The 24236-nt window shown below is 48.2% G+C and overlaps 1 protein-coding gene across 4 annotated transcripts in view; it reads right to left on the reverse strand.

Moving 5' to 3' along the window:
* The window catches only part of hps5 (HPS5 biogenesis of lysosomal organelles complex 2 subunit 2), a 110192-nt gene that overhangs the window by 31416 nt on the left and 54540 nt on the right, over positions 1-24236 (reverse strand). For all 4 annotated transcript variants that reach the window (XM_072518983.1, XM_072518982.1, XM_072518985.1 and 1 more), the window contains 6 exons: positions 21706-21884; positions 20867-21025; positions 15405-15561; positions 14939-15062; positions 11120-11266; positions 1145-1216 (listed from right to left, as the gene is read on the reverse strand). In XM_072518983.1, the coding sequence (XP_072375084.1) occupies positions 1145-1216; positions 11120-11266; positions 14939-15062; positions 15405-15561; positions 20867-21025; positions 21706-21884 (838 nt within the window). The remainder of the gene's footprint in view (positions 1-1144; positions 1217-11119; positions 11267-14938; positions 15063-15404; positions 15562-20866; positions 21026-21705; positions 21885-24236) is intronic.

Consider the following 24236-nt stretch of genomic DNA (forward strand, 5'->3'; position numbering starts at 1 on the left):
GTGTGGTAGCTTTTATTGGTAGAGGGATTGAGTTTCGGAGCCATGAGGTAATGTTGCAGCTGTACAAAACTCTGGTACAGCCGCATTTGGAGTATTGCGTGCAATTCTGGTCGCCGCATTATAGGAAGGATGTGGAAGCATTGGAAAGGGTGCAGAGGAGATTTACCAGAATGTCGCCTGGTATGGAGGGAAGATCTTATGAGGGAAGGCTGAGGGACTTGAGGCTGTTTTCGTTAGAGAGAAGGTTAAGAGGTGAGTTAATTGAGGCATACAAGATGATCAGTGGATTGGATAGGGTGGACAGTGAGAGCCTTTTTCCTCGGATGGTGATGTCTAGCACGAGGGGACATAGCTTTAAATTGAGGGGAGATAGATATAGGACAGATGTCAGAGGTGGGCTCTTTACTCAGAGAGTAGTAAGGGCGTGGAATGCCCTGCCTGCAACAGTAGTGGACTCGCCAACACTAAGGGCATTCAAATGGTCACTGGAGACACATCTGGACAATAAGGGAATAGTGTAGATGGGCTTTAGAGTGGTTTCACAGGTCGGCGCAACATAGAGGGCCGAAGGGCCTGTACTGCGCTGTAATGTTCTTTGTTCTATTTTCTATATTTATAGATATATCATATCCTGTGTACATAACTGCAAAAATCCAATAAAATCATTTTTTTTAAATTTTTTTTTAAATGATTGCACGGTGGAATTTTCCTCCACTAAGACAAAATTGCAGTGGGAAAAACAGAACTGTACTGTTTGATGTACAGAGTATATGCAGGGGGCACTTTGAATGTACTGTATCATATCTTGCTTGATCATGTTCATCTGCACTGGAATTGAATAATAGAGCAGGATAAATTCCCTCTACATTGCCCTAAAAATGCTGCATCTGTTCTGGGACTGACTGATGGGGCAGGGTAAATAAGGGTTTTGTCCTAATTCGAACCGTGCTGTATCAGTCCTGGGAGTTACTGAACAGTGCAGAGGGAGGCTTACTTTCCATAAAACCTGTGCCATAAAAATTAACGAGAGTGCTTGATACTGACAGTGAATGCCCAAAATGGAAAGGCTTTCCTTCTTCGGTGCTCATTCAACATATCCATTCACAGACAAATCGAAGAGAGAAATACCCGTATTCACACTCACACAGCCTCTGCTGTTGCCAGTTGCAGTTCCTGCAGTTTGTTCACCTCCTGAGGCTGGTCATCAATACTCAAGCTGTGGTGAGACAGCAAATCAGAGTCGAATTAGCATCCATCACTACATTCAGGCAAGTTTAACCCTTACATTTTTGGCTTTGCCCTGATCCTGCTCTCTATCCCCATTTCTGGCTTCTCAGCTTCTTTCAATAATTATACTGGAATTTAAATAATTTTTCCCAAACTTAAGAGTCAGATTATTACAACAAACCTTTGCCTTCTGGCTGTGTAAACAGCATTCGGGATCATGGATACATCTGAAGCTTTGAAGGATGTCAGCTGCCGATGGTTCATAGATAAAAGGGATGGAAAAGGCCCTTTCCTTGATGGCTTACTAACAAAGACATCATTTACATACAAACAAATTTACAAATTAGGAGTAGGCCACTACGCCTTCGAGCCTGCTCTGCCATTTAATGAGATCTGACCGATCTGATTGTAACCACAACGTCACACTCCTGCCCACTTCCAAAAACCTTTCATTTCCTTGCTTACCAAAAATCTATCTACCTCTGCCTTAAAAACATTCAAAGACTCTGCTTCCAGTGATTTTTGAGGAAGAGAGTCCTAAAGACTCACTACCCTCAGAAAAGATTTCTCCTCATCTCTGTCCTAAATCAAGTTGGCTCTTATTGTTCAAAACTCCAGCAGTTTCAAGCCTAGTCTGTACTTTTCCCCACAAGATAGCCTAACACAGGTGTTTGTTCAGTCAACCTTCTCTGAACTGCTTCCATTGTAATATACCCTTCCTTTTATAAGGAGACCAACACTGTACAAAGTAGGCCAAGAAGTTGGACACAGATTGAGGGTCGGGACGGGCGATTGGGGACTGCGGTTGATATGCTATGCTTATTTTTGTTTCGAGGGGGGGGGCCTTTGTATTGCTCAGGGTTTCTTTTTCTTTGTGTTTTTTGTCTTTTGGGTTGGTGAGGGTGGCTGGGGCGGGTTGGGCACTGTTTTGGTTGGGTTGGTCGGGGGGCTCTTGGAGGTGAGATAGGGCCCCGTGGAGGAGGGGGAGGCTCGAGTCAGAGGTGAGGGGACCGGGCCTGTAAAAGGAGCTGCGTCAGAGGTGGCAGGGCCTCGTAGGTGGAAAGAGCGGGCTTTTTCCCACGCTGAAGACTGGAGGGGGCGGGGCCAGGGCAGGGAAGCGAGGGTTGTTTCCCGCGCTTAGAACGGAAATCAGCTAGGATGGGTCCTAGCCCGGGGGGGGGGAGATGGGATCGAGTTGCTGCTGCTATGGTCAAGGAAGAGCTGGAGCGAGGTCGAGACGGGGGTATGTCACTGTGGGGAACGGGCCGGGTGTGGGGTGCGGGCGGTTTCTGGCCGAGGAGGGGTCATGGCTAGCCCCCTAATCCGGCTGATAACCTGGAATGTAAGGGGACTGAATGGGCCGGTTAAGCGGGCCCGCGTGTTCGCGCACTTGAAGGGGCTGAAGGCGGATGTGGCGATGCTTCAGGAGACACACCTGAAGGTGGCAGACCAGGTAAGACTGAGGAAAGGGTGGATAGGTCAGGTGTTTCACTCGGGGCTAGATGCCAAAAATCGAGGGGTGCCGATCTTGGTGGGAAAGAAGGTGTCGTTTGAGGCGTCGAGCATTGTGGCAGATAATGGTGGCAGGTACATAATGGTAAGTGGTAAGTTGCAGGGAGAGAGGGTGGTACTGGTCAATGTGTATGCCCCGAACTGAGACGATGCGAGTTTTATGCGGCGTATGTTGGGTCAGATCCCAGACTTGGAAGTGGGGGGCCTGCGAATGGGGGGAGACTTTAACACGTTGCTGGATCTGGCACTGGATCGCTCCAGGTCTAGGACGGGTAGGAAGCTGGCGGCGGCTAGAGTGCTGAGGGGGTTTATGGACCAGATGGGAGGGGTGGACCCTTGGAGATTTGCAAGGCCAGGGCTAGGGAATTTTCATTCTCTTCACATGTCCAAAAGGCTTATTCCCGAATCGACTTTTTCATTTTGAGTAGGACGCTGATAGCGAGAGTAGAGGATACTGAGTATTCGGCAATAGCCATTTCGGACCACGCCCCGCATTGGGTGGACTTGGAGATGGGGGAGGAGAGGGACCAGCGCCCGCTGTGGCGCTTGGAGGTGGGGCTGTTGGCGGATGAGGAGGTGAGCGAGCGGGTCAGAGGAAGTATAGAGAGGTACCTGGAGACCAGCGACAACGGGGAGGTCAGAGTGGGGATAGTGTGGGAGGCCCTGAAGGCGCTGGTGAGGGGACAGCTGATCTCCATTAGGGCCCACAAGGAGCGGAGGGAGCGGGGGGGCCCGAGGAAGGATTGTTGAGGAAGAGGCGTAGCCTCCAGGCCGAATTCGACCTGGTGACCACCAGGAAGGCGGAGGTGCAGTGGAGGATCAGCTGGCGCATCAGCTTTGGAAGCGGGGCGCAGCTAGGGAGATCGGGGGAGTTAAGGACAGGGGAGGGAGTGTGGTGCGGAGTGGAGCTGGCATCAATGGGGTCTTCAGGGACTTCTACGAGGAATTGTACCGATCCAAGCCCCCACGGGAGGAGGGAGGGATGGGCCGCTTCCTGGACCAATTGAGGTTTCCATGGGTGGAAGAGGGACTGGTGGCGGGATTGGGGGCCCTGATTGGGCTGGAGGAGCTGATCAAAGGGATAGGAAGCATGCAGGCGGGGAAGGCACCGGGGCCAGACGGTCTCCCGGTCGAATTCTATAAAAAATATATAGACCTGTTGGGCCCGCTGTTAGTTAGGACCTTCAATGAGGCAAGAGAGAGGGGGGCTTTGCCCCCGACGATGTCCCGGGCACTGACGTCCTTGATCCCCTGCAGTGTGGGTCTTACAGGCCGATTTTGTTGCTAAACGTAGATGCCAAGGTGCTGGCGAAGGTCTTAGCCACGAGGATTGAGGATTGTGTGGCGCAGATTATCCACGAAGACCAGACGGGGCTTGTGAAGGGGAGACAGTTGAACACGAATGTGCGGAGGCTTTTGAACGTTATCATGATGCCGGCGAGGGAAGGGGAGGCGGAGATAGTGGTGCCGATGGACGCCGAGAAAGCCTTCGATAGGGTAGAGTGGGGGTACCTGGGGGAGGTGCTGAAGAGGTTCGGGTTTGGGGAGGGGTTTGTCAGATGGGTTAGGCTGTTGCATGAGGTCCCGATGGCGAGTGTAGCCACAAACAGGAGGAGGTCCGAATACTTTTGGTTGCACCGAGGGACGAGACAGGGGTGTCCCTTAGCCCCCCTGCTCTTCGCACTGGCGATTGAACCCCTGGCTATGGCACTGAGGGAGTCAAGGAACTGGAGGGGGTTGGTGCGGGGTGGGGAGGAGCACAGGGTGTCACTTTATGCAGACGACCTGCTGCTGTGTGTGGCGGACCCGGTGGGAGGAATGCCGGAGGTAATCAGGATTCTTAGGGAATTCGGGGACTTTTCGGGGTACAAGCTCAACATGGGGAAGAGTGAGCTGTTCGTAGTTCATCCAGGGGACCAGGAGAGGGGGATTGGCGAGCTCCCACTAAAAAAGGCGGAGAGGTGCTTCAGGTATCTGGCAGTCCAGGTGGCCAGGAGCTGGGGGGCCCTGCACAGGCTTAATTTCACAAGGCTGGTGGAGCAAATGGAGGAGGAGTTCAAGAGGTGAGATGCGCTGCCGCTGTCCTTGGTGGGTAGGGTGCAGTCAATCAAAATGACGGTGCTCCCAAGGCTTTTGTTCCTGTTCCAGTGCCTTCCCGTGTTTATCCCGAAGGCTTTTTTCAGGCAGGTTAACAGGATAATAATGAGGTTTGTGTGGGCGCAAGGCACTCCGAGGGTGAGAAGGGTGTTCCTGGAGCGGAGTAGAGATAGGGGGGGACTGGCGCTGCCCAACCTCTGTGGATACTACTGGGCCGCCAATGCGACGGTGGTGCGCAAGTGGGTGATGGAGGGGGAGGGGGCTGCATGGAGGAGGCGTCTTGTGTGGATACAAGTCTGGGGGCGCTGGCAACGACGCCGCTGCCACTCCCTCCAAGGAGGTATACCACGAGCCCGGAGGTGGTGGCTGCCCTCAAAATATGGGGGCAGTGGAGGCAGCACAGGGGGGGGGCAAGTGGGGGCCTCGGCGGGGACCCCATTACGGGGGAACCACCGGTTCGCCCCAGGAAGAACAGGTGGAGGGTTTTCGGTGTGGCACAGGGCAGGGATACGAAAGTTGGGGGACCTGTTTGTGGACGGGAAGTCCGCAAGCTTGGGTGAGCTGGAGAAGTACAGGCTCCCCCCGGGGAACACCTTCAGGTACTTACAGGTAAGGGCGTTTGCCAGACTGCAGGTGGCGGAATTCCCGCGGCTACGGCCACACAGGAGGAGGCCTCGGTGGTGGAGGTAAAAGGGAGGAGGAGTTGGGAGAGGAAATTGAGGAAGGGACGTGGGCAGATGCCCTGGGGAGGGTGAACTCTTCCTCATCGTGCGCGAGGCTCCGCCTCATACAGTTTAAGGTGCCGCACAGGGCACACATGACCGGGACAAGGATGAGTCGGTTTTTGGGGAGTGAGGACAGGTGTGTTAGGTGCTCAGGGAGCCCAGCAAATCACACCCATATGTTCTGGGCATGCCCAGCGCTGGAGGAATTTTGGAAGGGCATAGCGAGGACGGTGTCGAGGGTGGTAGGATCCATGGTCAAGCCGGGCTGGGGGCTCGCAATATTTGGGGTGGCAGAGGAGTGCAGGAGGCGAAAGAGGCTGGTATTCTGGCCTTTGCGTTCCTGGTAGCCCGGCGAAGGATTCTTCTTCAGTGGAAGGATGCGAGGCCCCCAAGCGTGGAATCCTGGATCAACGATATGGCGGGGTTTATTAAGTTGGAGAGGGTGAAATTCGCCTTGAGAGGGTCGGTACAAGGGTTCTTTAGGCGGTGGCAACCGTTCTTAGACTTCCTGGCAGAGCGGTAGACATTGGTCAATGGCAGCAGCAACTCGGGGGGGACATTGGTCAATGGCAGCAGCAACTCGGGGGGGGGGGGGGGGGGGTCACTTTATTATTTTTTGTTGTTTACACTGGAGGGTCTGAGGGGGTGTATATACTTGTTGTATTAAGTCGGGGTGTGTTAATGTTAATTTATTATTTATGTACAGGGGGGAGGGGGGTATGAAGGGTTGTTTTTCTGGACTGTGTTTTGTACTTAACCCTGTTGGGTTCCTTTTTCATTTTGTTATTGATATTTTATGAAAACCTTTAATAACATTTTTTTTTAAAAACTGTACAAAGTACTCCAGATGTGATCACATCTGTGTAACCGAAGCATAGCCTCCATATTTTTATATTCAATTCCCTTTGAAATAAAGTTTTCCTAATTTCTTGTACCTGCATACTAGCCTTTTGTAATTCATGCACTAGGACCCATAAATCCCTCTGCATCTCAGAGCTCTTCAGTCTCTCATCATTTAGATAATACGTTTCTTTTTTTATTCTTCCTCCAAAATGGACAATTTCCCAAATTATACTTTGTTTGCTAGGCCGTTGCCCACTCATTCAACCCTTCTATATCCCTTTGTGGCCTCCTCGTATCCTCTTCATATCTTACTATCATACCTATCTTTGTGTCACCAACAAATTTAGCAGCCATACCTCCAGGGCCTTCATCAAGTCATTTCTATCAATTGTAAAAAGCTGAGGCCCCAGCACTGATCCCTGTGGCACACCACTCGCTATATATTGCCAACCAGAAAAAGGCCCATTTATGCCTCGCCTCTGTCTTCTGTTAGCTAGCCAATTGTCTATCCATGCCAACATGTTAACCCCTACACAAGCTTTCGTCTTTCGTAATAACCTTTCATGTGGTACCTTATCAATTGCCTTCTGAAAATCTAAATACATATATAGAAATATACATAGAAAATAGAAGCAGGAGAAGGCCATTTGGCCTGCTCTGCCATTCATTATGATCATGGCTGATCATCAAGCTCAATACCCTGATTCCCCATCCATATCCCTTGATCCCTTTAGCCCCAAGAGCTATATCTAATTCTCAAAATTACACGTTTTGGCCTCAACTACTTTCTGTGGTAGTGAATTCCACAGATTCACCACTCTCTGGGTGAAGACATTTCTCCTCACCTCAGTCCTAAATGTTTTATCCCTTATCCTCAAACAATGATCCCTAGTTCTGGACTCCCTCACCATCGGGAACATTCTTCCCGAATCTACTCTATCTAATCCTGTTAGAATTTGTAAGTTTCTATAAGAAGTCCTCTCACTCTTCTAAACTCCAATGAACATAATCCTAACCGACTTAGTATGACAGTCCCACCATCCCAGACCTGGTAAACCTTCGCTGCACTCCCTCTATAGCAAGAACATCCTTCCTCAGATAAGGACACCAAAACTGCACACAATTGGCCTCACCAATGCCCTCTACAATTGCAGTAAAATATCTCTATTCCTATGTAGGGAAGTTGTTTCCATTAGCAGGGGAGACTAGGACCTGGGGGCACAGCCTTAGAATAAAAGGGAGTCACTTTAGAACAGAGATGAGGAGAAATTTCTTCAGCCAGAGTGGTGGGTCTGTGGAATTCATTGCCACAGAGGGCGGTGGAGGCCGGGACGTTGAGTGTCTTTAAGACAGAAGTTGATAAATTCTTGATTTCTCGAGGAATTAAGGGCTATGGAGAGAGAGCGGGTAAATGGAGTTGAAATCAGCCATGATTGAATGGTGGAGTGGACTCGATGGGCCGAATGGCCTTACTTCCGCTCCTATGTCTTATGGTCTATACTCAAATCCTCTCACTATGAGGTCAACATACCACTTGCCTTCTTTACTGCCTGCTGTACCTGCACGCTTACTTTAAGCGACTGATGCACGAGGACACCAAGATCTCGCTGAGTATCCACCTCTCAATTTACATCCATTCAAATAATAGTCTGCCTTTCTATTTTTGCTACAGATGTGGATAGCCTCACATTTATCCACATTATACCACATCTGCCATGCATATGTCCACTCACTCAGCCTGTCCAAATCCCGCTGAAGGATTTCTGCATCCTCCTCAACAGCTCCTCCTCCCACTCTACTTTGCATCATCTGCAATAACATATAACGTGAACAGTTGGGATCCTAACACAGATCTCTGTGGTGCCCCACTAGTCACTGCCTGATATTCGGAAAATTACCTATTTATTCCAACTTTTTGCTTCCTGTTTGCTAACCATCTTTCAATCCATTTCAAGACACTACCGTAATTCCACGTGCTTTAACTTTACATAGTAATCTGCTTTGTGAGACCTTGTCAAAGACCTTCTGAAAGTCTAAATAAACCACATCTACCAGTTCTCCCCAGTCAACTCTACTAGTTACATCTTCAAAAAATTCTAGTAGATTTGTCAAGCACGAGTTTCCTTTTGTAAATCTACACTGACTTCGTCTGATTACACCACTGCTTTCCACATGCTGTGCTAGGAAATTCTTGATAATGGACTCCAGCAACTTCCTACTACTGACCTTAGGCTCACTGGTCTATAGCTCCCTGTTTTCTCTTTACCTCTCTTTTTGAATAATGGGGTTATATTAGATACCCTTCAATCTGTAGGAACCATTCCAGAGTCCAAAATATTTTGGAAAATGACCACCAATGGATCTACTCTTTCTAGGACCATTTCCTTAACTACTCTGGGATGAAGATTATCAGACCCTGGAGATTTGTCCAACTTCAATCCCATTAATTCCCAAAACCATTTCTTTACGAATACTAATTTCCTTCAGCTCCTCACTAAAACTTGTGCTTCTCAGAACTTCCGGTACATTATTCATGTCTTACTTTGTGGAGACAGAAGCAAAGTATGAATTTAGTTCCTCAGTTATTTCTTTGTTCCCGGTTATGAATTCCCTGGTTTCTGACTGCAAGAGGCCTACATTAGTTTTTAATCAATCTTTTTCTCTTTACACACCTATAGAAACATTTACAGTCAGTTTTTATGTTCCCCACTGGCTTACTTTCAGACCATATTTTCCCCTTCTTAATCAATCCCTTGGCCGCCTTTGCTGAATTTTAAAATGTTCCCGATCTTCAGGTCTATTGTTTTTTCTTGCTAATTTGTATGCCTCTTCTTTTAATCTAATACTATCTCTAATTTCTCTTATAAGCATGGTTTTGACACAGCTCCCTTTCTACTCTTGCGCCAAATAAAAATAAACAACTTTTGGAGTTCACCTATTTGTTCCTTGAAAGATTAACATTGCCTGTCCACTGTCCTTCCTTTCAGTAATGTTCCCCAGTTCATCCTAGCCAGCTGATTCCTCATACCATCATAGTTATCTTTATTGAGGTTCAGGACACTGGTCTCAGAATCAACGAACTCACTATCCACTTTGACAAAGAATTCTATCATATTATGGTCACTCATCCCCAAGAGTCCTTTCACTAGATTGCCAACTATCCTTTCTCATTGCACAACACCCAGTCCAAGATGGCCTGTTCCCTTGTTGGTTCTTCAACATATTGGTCCAGAAAACCATCGTGTATACATTCCAGAAATTCCTCCTCTATTGTATTGTGACTAATTTGGCTCACCCAATCTATATGCAAATACAGTACATCCACCGGTCCTCCTTTATCCACAGCACATGTTACTTCTTCAAAGTACTGCAATTAGTTGGTTAAACATGATTTCCCTTTCACCAAACCATGTTGACTCTGCCTGATTACCCTGAATTTTTCCAAGTACCCTGCTGTGAAATCTTTAAGAATAGTTTTTAACATTTTCCCTCTGACAGACATTAAGCTAACTGGCCTGTAGTCTCCTGCTTTATGTCTCCCTTCCTTTTTGAATAAAGGAGCTACATTCACTTCTTTCCAGTCGAATGGAACCTTCCCCAAATCTAGGGAATATTGGAAAATTAATCCATTGCATCAACCATTTACCTGCCACTTCTTTTAAGACCCTAGGATGAAGTCCATCAGGACCCGAGGATTTGGCACTCGCAGCTCCATTTTCTCAGTACTACTTCTCTGGCGATTGTAATTTTCCCAAGTTCATTCTTCCCTTCCATTTCCTGAATTACAGCTCTATCTGGGATGTTGCTTGCATCCTCGACAGTGAAGACGAATGCGAAACACTGGTTCAATTTATCTGCTAACTCCTTATTTTCCATGATAAATTCCCCAGACACACTTTCTATAGGATGAATGCTCAATTTGTTAACTCTTTTCTTTTTAAAATATCTATAGAAACTCTTACTATCTGTCTTTATATTTCTAACTAGCTTTCCCTTATCCTCTAATCCATCCTTCCTCATCAATTTCTTGGTCATTTTTGCTTTTTTTAATATTCCATCTAATCTTCTTACCTTCATTTGTTTTACTAGTTGAGTATGAAGTAAAAAGAACTCACAATAGTATTTATATTACTCAATAAATTAGTTTACCTTTACAAGAAGACTTCGACTCATTTCAACAACTCAGCTGGTTCAAAAAAGTAATATATATATTACACAAAGTAATATAACACAGAACACCTGCTCTACTCACATCTTTTGTTTCTTTTCTTGCCCCATTACCTTTCCCTTTGGCCCTGGGGACCAACCTGTTTTCCACTCTACCACAGGTCTTCCTTTATTCTTGTCTCACTTAGAAAACCTATGACCTCTCTCACTTTTCCCAATTCTGATGAAAGCTCACAGACCTGAAGGTTAACTGTTTCTCTATCCTTACACAGATGCTGCCCAACTGCTGAGTATTTTCCCAGTGTTTTCTGTTTCTATATTGGATTTCCTGCAGGATTCTACTTTTCGATGAGGAGGATAGAAATCCTGACTTGTAGCAAGATCAAAGCCAGAAGTGGTGACCCATGTTTCCGTAGCTGAGAGTGAGGGAAGAGTAGTAACTTTGCGACCAAATGAATCTTTTGGTTCCAGATCAATATTGGTAAACAATATGATGTTGAGACAATAAGAGTTGCTAAATTGTTCATGAGAAAAAAATACTTTCTTACTCGTGCTCCAGACCCTGTCTACGTGTTGGAGTGACCAGAACTTCACACTGTGGCTCGCCGTCTTTTATTTCTGGTTTGAATCGGAAGTCAGAGTTTGGATGAAGCGTACTGATTGTTTCTTTCGTTTTCCTGACAAAGCTGGAGACACTGTAAAACAGGTCAAAAGGTTCAAGACAAACGTACAAATTATTGCTCCTGCAGAGACACAGGGCAGCTGATCAGACATGTTGTTAGGTTTCTCGGTGGCCACAAACTTACCTTGCTAGCTCCCACAGCAATCATCACAAGATCGCTTTGGATGAAGGCAACCCTTTAGCCACCTATGGCTAGCCCCCTATCAAGCCTACTCCTCCCTCCCCCACAGCAGTCTATCATCTCATTTCCATTTCTCTCTAGCTTTAACGAAGAGTCATCTGGACTTGAAACATTAGCTTCGTTTTCTCTCCGGGTGGCAGTGCCAAGGTGCCTGGGTGTCAGTGAGCCCGATTCAATGGCCTTGATGCGCCTGACTAGGGACGCGACGAGCTGTTAAATCTTGCGGGAGGCCTCGCAAGATTTGCGACATTTGGGGCGCCTCGTCAGATGCTGTCAGACCTGCTGAGATTGTCCAGCATTTTCTGTTTTTGTTCCCTACTCTGCCTGCTGTCTAGCACAAATGAAATTATTGTCCTGGGTTTACCTTTCCTGGACTGTCCTGATCTTTCTCTATCACAGAGAACTGGAGATGCTCAATTGTTCGGTATATTCAAGACAAAGATTGATAAAGAATGAAGGGAAACGAGAAACTGCTATTAGTTGCACTAAGGGCTGCTTCTGCCTCATGGGAGCCTTCCTGTCACCATAAAAAATAGGAGCTGGAGTGGATCATCTGTCCCTTCATGCGTGCACAGCTATTCAATAAAATCACAGCTGGACGAGGTTTGTGGGGGGATAAGGAGGAACATCAAGAATTACCTGGAAACTAATGATATGGGGGAGGTAGCGGCGTCCACGGTGTGGGAGGCCCTGAAGGCAGTTATCAGAGGGGAGTTGATCTCTATCAGGTCTCATAGAGAGAAGAAAGAGCAGAGAGAGAAAGGCTAGTCGGGGAGATACTCAGAGTAGACCGGTGCTATGCGGAGACCACCGAGACGGGGCTACTGAAAGAGCACCGGTGGCTGCAGGCGGAATTCGACCTGCTGACCACTGGGAAGGCGGTAGCACAGCTGAGGTACGCCAAAGGGGCTGTCTACGAATACGGGGACAAAGCGAGTAGAATGCTGGCGCATCAACTTCGCAAGAGGGAGGCAGCCAGGGAAATTGGGGAAGTACGGGATAAGGAGGGCAACACGGTCATAGACCCAGAGGGGGTGAACAAAGTCTTTAGGGCGTTTTACTGTAAATTGTATGAGTCAGAGCCCCCGCCGGGGGTGAGGGGATGATGCAATTCATAGACCAACTGAGATTCCCAAAGGTGGAAGAGGATCTGGTGGAGGGACTGGGGGCCCCGATAGAGCTGGAGGAGATGATAAAGAGTTTAGGGGACATGCAGTTGGGCAAAGCCCCGGGGCCGGACGGCTACCCTGTAGAATTCTACAATAAATTTTCGGAACTGCTGTGCCCACTCCTGCTAAGGACCTTCAATGAGGCCAAAGAGAGAAGGACCCTCCCCCCAACAATGTCACAGGCTTCGATTTCACTCATCCTCAAACGAAAGAAAGATCCGCTACAGTCTGGATCCTATAGACCGATATCGCTCCTGAATGTAGATGCCAAACTGCTGGCCAAGATCTTAGCTGCTAGGATTGATTACTGTGTCCCTGGGGTGATAGGGGAGGATTAGACAGGCTTTGTCAAAGGCAGGCAATTGAACTCCAATGTACGGAGGCTCCTAAACATCATCATGATGCCCTCAGAGGAAGGGGAGGCAGAAGTGGTGACGGCAATGGACGCGGAGAAAGCCTTTGACCGGATGGAATGGGAGTACCTGTGGGTTTCAAAGCTGGCATAGGGCAGGCATTAAAAGGATGGGGGACCTGTTCATAGACGGGACCTTCCCCAACTAAAAACGCTGGAGGGGAAATTCAGCTTGCCCTCTGGAAATGCTTTCAGGTACCTTCAGGTACGCGCCTTTCTGAAAAAGCAGGTGGTATTAATTGGTATTATGCTGCCCCCACGCAGGATACAGGATAGGGTGGTCTCCGGCACCTGGGTAGGGGAGGGGAAGGTTTCGGACATTTACCGGGAGCTTCAGGAGGCGGAGGAAGCCCCAGTGGAGGAGCTGAAGGACAAATGGGAGGAGCTAGGTGGGGAGCTGGATGCGGGCCTGTGGGCGGACGCCCTAAACAGGGTCAATTCCTCCTCATCATGTGCCAGGCTTAGCTTAATCCAATTTAAGGTGGTCCACCGGGCACACATGACGGCAACCAGGATGAGCAAGCTCTTTGGGGTGGAGGATAAATGTGCGAGGTGTGCGGGAAGCCCTGCAGATCATGTCCATATGTTCTGGGCATGCCCGGCTCTTGAGGGATTCTGGCAGGGATTTGCTAAGGCAATGTCCAAGATCTTAGGCACGTGGGTGGTGCCGAGTCCAGAGATAGCGATCTTTGGTGTGTCAGATGATCCGGGAGTTCAGGAAGCGAAAGAGGCCGACGTATTGGCCTTGGCCTCCCTGGTAGCCCGGAGACGGATCCTTTTAATGTGGAGAGACTCAAAGCCCCCGGGTGTAGAGGCCTGGGTTAGTGACATGGATGGGTTTCTCAGTCTTGAGAAAATAAAGTTTGCCTTGAGGGTCCATGGCGGGGTTCTCTCGGAGGTGGCAGCTGTTCCTCGACTTTCTAGGAGAGCAGCAACAGCATCCCAGGGGGGGTAATCGTTAAGTTGTATTGTTCCTTTCTTTGTACATACGGTTAACATTTCTTTTTCTCTTTGTTCTGTTAATTGTTGCGTACGGTTATGCAGAAATTATGTTTTTTGACAAATTTGAATAAAAATAATTTTTAAAAAATAATAAAATCACAGCTGATCTCCAACAGTGGGCTGAACAGCTGGCTTGTAATGCAGAACAATGCCAGCAGTGTGGGTTCAATTCCCGTACCAGCCCCCCGAACAGGCGCCGGAATGTAGCGTCTAGGGTCTACTTCATTGAAGCCTACTTGTGACAATAAGCGATTATCTCAATACCTTCCCCTGCACTGTCCCAAAGTTTTCCTCAATTCTCTATCAATCTTTTGTCTTGAACTTACTGAACAATTGAGAATCCACAGCTCCTCTGTGTAGAGAATTCCAAGATTCACATTCCTGCAAGTAAAGAAAATCCAGGGAACCTAGGCATAGTCTGCTTAATCTCTCTTTAAAGCTAAAGAGAATTTAAATGGAAAATAATATATATTGACTTCATGAATGAAGTGCAGTGAACACAAAACAAGGATTGGTGGGGTTTTTTGGCAATGTTTTCCCGTCCTCCTCATTCCTACGGGGAATACAACTCCACAATCAGTCACCTTTCGTAGCCCATGCAACCTAGTCTAATGTGAAGATTGGAAGTACTTATGGGCTATTTGGTCATTGGGGTGCCTCAGCACAAGCCAGTCCTGTCCTCACCCAATGTCATTCATGTAGTGGTCAATGGCTGATATTTTTCCACCTCAGCTCAGTCTGCTGAAACAAAATTACCTAAATGTTATCTACTCTCCCCAGGAGATACAGCTGAGGAACCAATTCCAGGATCTCATACTTATCTGATTCTGCTGCACAGTTTTTACCAGGAGTAATGGTGTTTATCAGTATTTTATGTTAGCATTTGCACTAATGGTGGTGGTAATCAGTTGTTGAGGTTACCTTTCCTTCATAGCCTGCAGAGAGACTCGTGGAGATGCGGAACGAAATGACAATGGAAGATGGAATGGAATCAGTGTCTCACTCCGATCACCTTCAATATTCAAGGAAGAGTGGGAGACATTGTCTAACAAATGAAAACAGAAACAAAATGGCATCAATGGAAACAGCACGCCTCCCATTTGGCACAGGTCCAATGCAGACACCAGATGATGGGCTACAAAACCGAAAGAAATGCAACAAATGAATGTTCCAAGTAGTATTCTCATTAATCTGTCGAGTTCTGTAAAGTTGGATATAGGGTAAACATTTGGTGCCAATGCAGGTTTCTATTGAACTGACAAGTGGGTTAATTTTGTGCAAGGCGTGTCTCACTGGCGTTGTCCTTATTTAAGTAAATCAAGCAAAGTTCCAGAGGAGATTTAGACAAGGATTATTTGTCCTGCCCAAGGGCATCATCTGTCCTTACCCTGCTCTCCTTGCTCTTCCTCCTGTACTGAAGTAAATTCCCTCAGTCTCTCCTCTTCAGATAGATGGCTGTGCAATGAACCAGAGTCTTCATCCGAATGGCTGCCTCGGCGACTAATCACACGATAAATGCCTGAATCTAGGACATTAAAACTCTCCTGAAGGAAAAAACACATCAAGATTTGGACGTAACCAGCTTCTCACTATTTTAAGTTGCAATGCATAAATTCACTTGGGTAAAGAGGGGGCCCAGCAAACTCATGGTCACAGGAAGCTCCAATCTCAGACCCGGAGGTGGAGAGCCCACATGTCCCCAATCTCAGACTCACGGCTGGAGAGCACGTTCCCCTTCCCCAATGTCCCCAATCTCAGACTCGGAGCTGGAGAGTACATTCCCCTTCCCCACATGTCCCCAATCTGAGACACGGAGCTGGAGAGCACGTTCCCCTTCCCGACATGTCCCCAATCTCAGACACGCGCCTGGAGAGCACGTTCCCCTTCCCCACATGTCACAAATCCCAGACTCGGAGCTGGTGAGCACGTTCCCCTTCCCCACATGTCCCCAATCTCAGACTCGGAGCTGGAGAGCACGTTCCCCTTCCCCAATGTCCCCAATCTCAGACTCGGAGCTGGAGAGTACATTCCCCTTCCCCACATGTCCCCAATCTGAGACACGGAGCTGGAGAGCACGTTCCCCTTCCCGACATGTCCCCAATCTCAGACACGCGCCTGGAGAGCACGTTCCCCTTCCCCACATGTCACAAATCCCAGACTCGGAGCTGGTGAGTACGTTCGCATTCCCCACATGTCCTCAATCTCAGACACGGAGCTGGAGAGCATATGTCCCCAATCACAGACACGGAGCTGGAGTATACGTTTCCCTTCTCCACATGTCCTCTATCTCAGACACGCGACTGGAGAGCACGTTCCCCTTCCCCACATGTCCCCAATCTCAGACACGCGCCTGGAGAGCACGTTCCCCTTCCCCACATGTCCCCAATGTCAGGCTCTGAACTGGAGAGCGCGTTCCCCTTCCCCACATGTCCCCAATCTCAGACTCTGAGCTGGAGAGTACGTTCCCCTTCCCCACATGTCCCCTATCTCAGACTCGGAGCTGGAGAGCATGTTCCCCTTCCCCACATGTCCCCAATCTCAGGCTCACGGCTGGAGAGCACGTGTCCCCACATGTCCCCAATGTCAGACTCTGAGCTGGAGAGCACGTTCCCCTTCCCCACATGCCCCCAATCTCAGACTCTGAGCTGGAGAGCACATTCCCCTTCCCCACATGTTTCCAATCTCAGACACGCGACTGGAGAGCACGTTCCCCTTCCCCACGGGTCCCCAATCTCAGATTCGCGACTGGAGAGCACGTTCCCCTTCCCACATGTCCCCAATCTCAGACTCGGAGCTGGAGAACACGTGTCCCCAATCTCAGACACGCGACTGGAGAGCACGTTCCCCTTCCCCACATGTCCCCAATCTCAGACCCATGACTGGAGAGCATGTTCCCCTTCCCCACATGTCCCCAATCTCAGACTCATGCTGGAGAGTACGTTCCCCTTCCCCACATGTCCCCAATCTCAGACACGGAGCTGGAGAGCACGTTCCCCTTCCCGACATGTCCCCAATCTCAGACACGCGCCTGGAGAGCACGTTCCACTTCCCCACGTCACAAATCCCAGGCTCGGAGCTGGAGAGTACGTTCGCATTCCCCACATGTCCTCAATCTCAGACTCGGAGCTGGAGAGCACGTTCCCCTTCCCACATGTCCCCAATCTCAGACACGCGACTGGAGAGCACGTGTCCCCACATGTCCCCAATCTCCGACACGCGACTGGAGAGCACGTTCCCCTTTCCCACATGTCTCCAATCTCAGACTCGTAACTGGAGAGCACGTTCCCATTCTCCACATGTTCCCAATCTCAGACTAGGAGCTGGAGAATACGATCCCCTTCCCCACATTTCCCCAATCTCAGACTCGCGACTGGAGAGTATGTTACCCTTCCCCACATGTCCCCAATCTCAGACTCGGAGCTGGAAAGCACGTTCCCCTTCCCCACATGTCCCAATCTCAGACCCATGACTGGAGAGTATGTTCCCCTTCCCCAAATGTCCCCAATCTCAGACACGCGACTGGAGAGCACGTTCCCCTTCCCACATGTCCCCAATCTCAGACTCGTGACTGGAGAGCACGTTCCCCTTCCCCACGTGTCCCCAATCTCAGACTAGGAGCTGGAGAATACGTTCCCCTTCCCCACATGTCCCAATCTCAGACTCGTGACTGGAGAGCACGTTCCCCTTCCCCACGTGTCCCCAATCTCAGACTAGGAGCTGGAGAATACGTTCCCCTTCCCCACATGTCCCCAATCTCAGACACGGAGCTGGAGAGCACGTTCCCCTTCCCCACATTTCCCCAATCTCAGACTCGGAGCTGGAGAGCACGTTCCCCTTCCCACAAGTCCCCAATCTCAGACTCGCGACTGGAGAGCACGTTCCCATTCTCCACATGTTCCCAATCTCAGACTAGGAGCTGGAGAATACGTTCCCCTTCCCCACATGTCCCAATCTCAGACTCGTGACTGGAGAGCACGTTCCCATTCTCCACATGTTCCAATCTCAGACTAGGAGCTGGAGAATACGTTCCCCTTCCCCACATGTTCCCAATCTCAGACTCGTGTCTGGAGAGCACGTTCCCCTTCCCCACATGTCCCCAATCTCAGACCCGGAGCTGGAGAGCACGTTCCCCTTCCCCACATGTCCCAATCTCAGACCCATGACTGGAGAGCATGTTCCCCTTCCCGACATTTCCCCAATCTCAGACTCACGATGGAGAGTACGTTCCCCTTCCCCACATGTCCCCAATCTCAGACTCGCGACTGGAGAGCACGTTCCCCTTCCCCACGTGTCCCCAATCTCAGACTCGGAGCTAGAGAGCACGTGTCCCCACATGTCCCCAATCTCAGACTCGGAGCTGGAGAGCACATTCCCATTCTCCACATGTCCCCAATCTCAGACTCATGCTGGAGAGTACGTTCCCCTTCCCCACATGTCCCCAATCTCAGACACGGAGCTGGAGAGCACGTTCCCCTTCCCGACATGTCCCCAACCTCAGACACGCGCCTGGAGAGCACGTTCCACTTCCCCACATGTCACAAATCCCAGACTCGGAGCTGGAGAGTACGTTCGCATTCCCCACATGTCCTCAATCTCAGACTCGGAGCTGGAGAGCACGTTCCCCTTCCCACATGTCCCCAATCTCCGACACGCGACTGGAGAGCACGTTCCCCTTTCCCACATGTCTCCAATCTCAGACTCGTAACTGGAGAGCACGTTCCCATTCTCCACATGTTCCCAATCTCAGACTAGGAGCTGGAGAATACGATCCCCTTCCCCACATTTCCCCAATCTCAGACTCGCGACTGGAGAGTATGTTACCCTTCCCCACATGTCCCCAATCTCAGACTCGGAGCTGGAAAGCACGTTCCCCTTCCCCACATGTCCCAATCTTAGACCCATGACTGGAGAGTATGTTCCCCTTCCCCAAATGTCCCCAATCTCAGACACGCGACTGGAGAGCACGTTCCCCTTCCCACATGTCCCCAATCTCAGACTCGTGACTGGAGAGCACGTTCCCCTTCTCCACGTGTCCCCAATCTCAGACTAGGAGCTGGAGAATACGTTCCCCTTCCCCACATGTCCCCAATCTCAGACTCGGAGCTGGAGAGCACGTTCCACTTCCCCACAGGTCTCATCAGCTAACAGAAAGAAACGGTAGACTTCAGTGTCAAATAGAAAGGCCAAGCAGGGAGGGGCAGTCGGTTAAAAAATGTTTAAAAATACTGCTCCGCATTCCTCATCAGACCGCTTTGCAGATACATTTTCCTGGGCATTGGTACATCATTCAAGTGGTCACTGTTTCTGGATGAATCGAGATCAGCGTTTCAAAAGAACAAATTAGCTAGGCATCTGGCAAATTGATGCTGCCATTTTTAGAGCCACCTATTCCTGAATTATGCTGAAGTTGCTGAAGTGGGTGTGAGCCTGGGTGTCACTCGCGTGAGCACTTTGTTGTTAGACGGAGTCACATACCAGTCAGACTGATAATGTTTATAGTATCTGTTCTTATGGAAGGTTATTCTCACCACATATGCTACTTGACCTGTTGAGTATTTTCAGCAGTTTCGGTTTCTATTTTTTTAAAAATCAGAATGTAGTTCAGTTGTTAGGCTTCTCGTGACCTGGAACACGAAAGCTCACTATCAGTGAATCAAGAAAGCTATTTGGCCATTTGTTACCTTCTGTCTCTGTTCTCAGTGGGGGGCCTGCATTTAGAGCACTGGGCGAGCTGCTAAGAAAGAAGGGCAGGCCTTCAGAAGGCCAGCAGTGCGATTGTTTTTGAAAGTTTCTTGAGAAACCTAGTGACATGGGATGCAAACTGAAGAACTCGGTTTTGCTTCGCTGGTAGTTGGTGGTTTTCACAAAATAGGTGCGTTGCACAAGCAACAGACAGCATAGCATGGCTGCCAAGGAGTTCTGAAATGTACAGCTTTAGCAAGCTGGGATGGTACCATTGAAATGTGTTCAGCTTTCGTCCTAATAAAAGTGTGGAAATGAGTGATTGAAAGATGTACAGCACTTTGGCTTAAAAGGAGAGATTACAGGTGGTTTTCCACGAGCCAAAGATCTATTAATTGTCTGGACAATGTGTTCAGAAATGGCAGGGAACTGAGGTAGGCGAGAGTCAGAATGCAGAGTTAATAGGTAAAGATTTGGCAATTCTTTTCCCTCACTGTGTCTCCTAACATATTAATTCTGACTAAATAGAGACAGTTTACTCTTTAAGAAATGTATTTTTGGTAATAAACTGGAACACGGTCAGAAACAGAACACATCAGTTAACAGATTGTCACCACCCTTAAGAGTGTAAACAGCAGGCTTGCTTTGTGAAATGGTTGGATTGCAAAATCCTTTTGATGCTGGCTCTGGCAATGAGTGAATCTGTATTGATTGCTGACGGCTTAAAACCAGAGACCTACATCAAAAGGTTATGCATTATTTTTATCAATAATGCATATATTTTGTATCAGGAGGTGAATATGGGAACCGGATCACAACAAATATGGCAAGCGCTAAAAACCTTATTGGACAACACTCACCTAGGTAATGTATGTTAGTAGGCTGCTTAAACCCTACGAGCAACACTGTCAAGCTGAAATTCACAACCACTGTCCATTTACCCAGTAAATCAGTTCTGAAAACAACAGATAGGTTTCAAGAGCTAAAGTTGACCAACTACAGGATATTTAAGGTATACTGCACATTAATCCGCACCAGCTATCCACCACCACGACACGCTCACCCAGAGTTGAAAGCCAATAATCTCAACAGATATCTTGTACTCGAATAATGCATACTGCATTAGGCTATTCGATCTAGGTTGAAAGGTCATCATAAACCACATACATGAGAGGAAAAGCTGCTCCTGCGACTGCTGCAGGCTGAGTCAAAGGGCTCCAGCTTCAGCAATACTTCTTCCAATCGGGCAACAAGATGGCTCTGTGTGGTAGCATCTAGCTGTGACTTCAGGTGATCCAGTCTGTCCACAGGCAACAGCTTACGAGTCTGTGAAGGCGAGCATCAACAATAAGGCCACTGTCACAAGACAATGTGGCTCAATCAAAACTACATTTTGAAGGCTATTTGTACACACAATCCTAATTTCTCAACTCCTCAAACACTGTCATCCTCCAAACACTGTCATCCCCCAGGATTTTTTTTGAACAAAAACTGTCAAAGCAATCCCACCTATGAAATAGTGACCATATTACACCATATTTCTCACTTCCCAGAATAGTGAGTATATTATATCACGCAGTCCTTCCCACACGAGGGAATTCATTACTCTGCCCACTTTCGCCATGTAAGGGCTACTACATCATACTTGGGCCCCTATGTAACAGTGGCCCATATAATGATATCCTTCTTCACATTACAACTGCATAACAGAAAAACAAGTATTAAGATAAGGTCAACGGTGATCATTAAGACTCTAACTGAGCAGAAGAACCCTTGGGTTTGCACCGTAAAAAAAAAAAACCCTCCCATGTGTCAACAACCCTCAAACTGCAGACTCGGAATATTTAGCATAAATCCTGTCTCCGTTTCAAGGATTTTGCATTAGTCTGTTATTAAAATGGTTCTTTGAAATTGCTTCAAGAGCTCAAATATCATGCATTACAGGCATCTTGCAAGTTCAAGGTATCAACAAGCATTCGACTGTAACACTGGCAGCAGGTGCTCACCCTGCTTGCAGTAATGCAGTGCTGGAAGAGGCAGCAGACTTGTGCAGCCAGGGTCCACATGTCTCGCCGCAGCAGACGCTCTATGCACCGCTCTCCTGACAAGAGGCACAGGTGAGTTATCCGCCCATCAGCATGGAGACAGAACAGTTCATTCTTGTAAACAGCTATATTCTGCACATCTGAAAAGAAGAGAGAAGCAGGGACAAATCAGAGACCGAACGGCCTGGTGCTCCAAGAATCTTTGCACAACACAACAGCTTCAGGTGTATTACATTCACAGAGAGAAACCAGCTGGAATATTTGTGTTCATCCTATCCGGTGCAATAAAAATATCCACACTCCATATGCGAACCACACCGAGCTGGTGAGGGGGCCTCTCAAAAGATTCAGCTCATAGAGATTTCGCTGAAAGTCTCTTAAATTGGAGTAGTCGGCTTCAAAGGGCATCGCATTAATACACTTCAAGATAACTAAGCCAAGTAGAAACCAACCCCATTGGAAAATCAACTGAACTGCACATTACTGGCCCTATGAAGAGACAGCCACTCTCCCGTTAATGCAGCTATCAGAAATTTTTACTTTACCATCACCAACAGGAACTGCTTCGTTCTGTAAGTATGACTAAGCAAGAGCAACACAGGATATTTACTCCAGTCATGCTCCATGTTGTATGCAAGCCTTTTGATTGGAGTTCTCCAGTCAACAAGCTCTCTGCCAACGTTGGGAGTTAGAATGTCCCGGGTTATTGGACCAGGAGGGGGGGCGGACAAAATATAGGGTGCGTGTACAAGATTTAGCTGGTTGACTCAGTATCAGGCAGGAGGGGAACGGGCCCCAAGACTAATTTTGCTGATTAACAGTCAAATGCAGTAGATCATGTTTTAAAAAGTAATTTAGAGTGCCAAATTATTTTTGTCCCAATCTTTTTGGGTTGTGGGGGTGAGACCCACGCAGACATGGGGAGAATGTGCAAACTCCACATGGACAGTGACCTGGGGCCAGGATTGAACCCAGGGCCTCCCTGCTTGAGGCAGCAGTGCTAACCACTGCACCACTGTGCTGCCTCTACTGCAGTAGATCATGGAGAATAAGGCAAGCTTATTTTTCTTTAGTGCCAAAAATCCTGTATAGGCCTACTTTTGCTGTACAAGTCTACTCACCTTTACTAAGAAATGCTATTCACATATTAGGAGTTGGCCTCAATTTTTCACCTCAGACATTCTCATTTTTAAGTCAAATTTGGGGAGGTGGTGGCAGAGTGGTATTGTCACTAGACTAATAATCCAAAGACCCAGGATAATGACCTGGGGATCCAGGTTCGAACCCCACCACGGCAGATAATGGAATTTAAACTCAATAAAATATCTGGAGTTAAAAGTCTAATGATGACCATGAAACCATTGTCTATTGTCGGAAAAACCCATCTAGTTCACTAATGTCCTTTTGGGAAGGAAATCTGCCATCCTTACCTGGTCTGGACTACATGTGACTCCAGACCCACAGCCATGTGGTTGACTCTTAACTGCCCCCTCAAGGGCAATTAGGGATGGACACTAAATGCTGCCACAGCCTGCAGCGCCCACATCCCATGAATGACTTTTAAAAAAACATTGAATCAAGCAGGCGATACAGACCTTGTTGCCAAGATACTGTACAAGAGCTTCAGACATGCCCAGAACATACCGCGTGCGACAATCAGCAAACAGAAATTAGTCCTCCGGCAAACAGTACAAAGCTTGTTTCAAGCTAAAAATCATAACATTTGCTACCTCATAAGAACTGTGCTGCAGTGAGGCAATTCAATGTTAGTGAAAAACTGGTGCAAGAATTCAAGGAGGAGGAATCCACCCTGAAGAAGATGCCTAATACCAAATACGTCATCACAATAGAGACAAGCCACTACCCTTGAGAAGCATGTTGGAATAATAATGATAATCGCTTGACACAAGTAGGCGTCAATGAAGTTACTGTGAAAAGCCCCTAGTCGCCACATTCCGGCACCTGTTCAGGGAGGCCGGTATGGGAATTGAACCCGCGCTGCTGCCTTGTTCTGCATTACAAGCCAGCTATTTAGACCATTGTGCTAAACCAGCCCCTATGCCAGCTCCTACAAGGAATGGGTCCTCGGAAATAGTCAGAATGAATACATTGTCACCTGAACTGCATTGTTTATACATGCACTCAAGCAGACCAAATAAAACCCAAAGATTTCACAGCAACAGCTTTCAGAATCATCCAGCAACAGCTAGTTGGTGCAGCCGTTTTAAGAAGCAGAAATGTTCAGTGTTGCGACTAAAGACCAAAATCGCTCGGAGACTACCAATAGATCGTGATATCAAACTGGACCCGGGCCCTCGGGTGGCCATATTCGGGGTGTCGGACCAGCTGGGGTTGGAAACGGGTGTGGAGGCAGATGTTGTAGCCTTCGCCTCATTAATTGCCCGAAGGCGGATCCTGATGGGATGGAGAGCAATCTCGCCACCCTGTGCCCTGGCGTGGCAGGGGGGACCTGTTGGAATTCTTGACTCTTG

This window comes from Scyliorhinus torazame, chromosome 10, assembly GCF_047496885.1.
Source record: "Scyliorhinus torazame isolate Kashiwa2021f chromosome 10, sScyTor2.1, whole genome shotgun sequence".
NCBI classification, from domain to species: domain Eukaryota; kingdom Metazoa; phylum Chordata; class Chondrichthyes; order Carcharhiniformes; family Scyliorhinidae; genus Scyliorhinus; species Scyliorhinus torazame.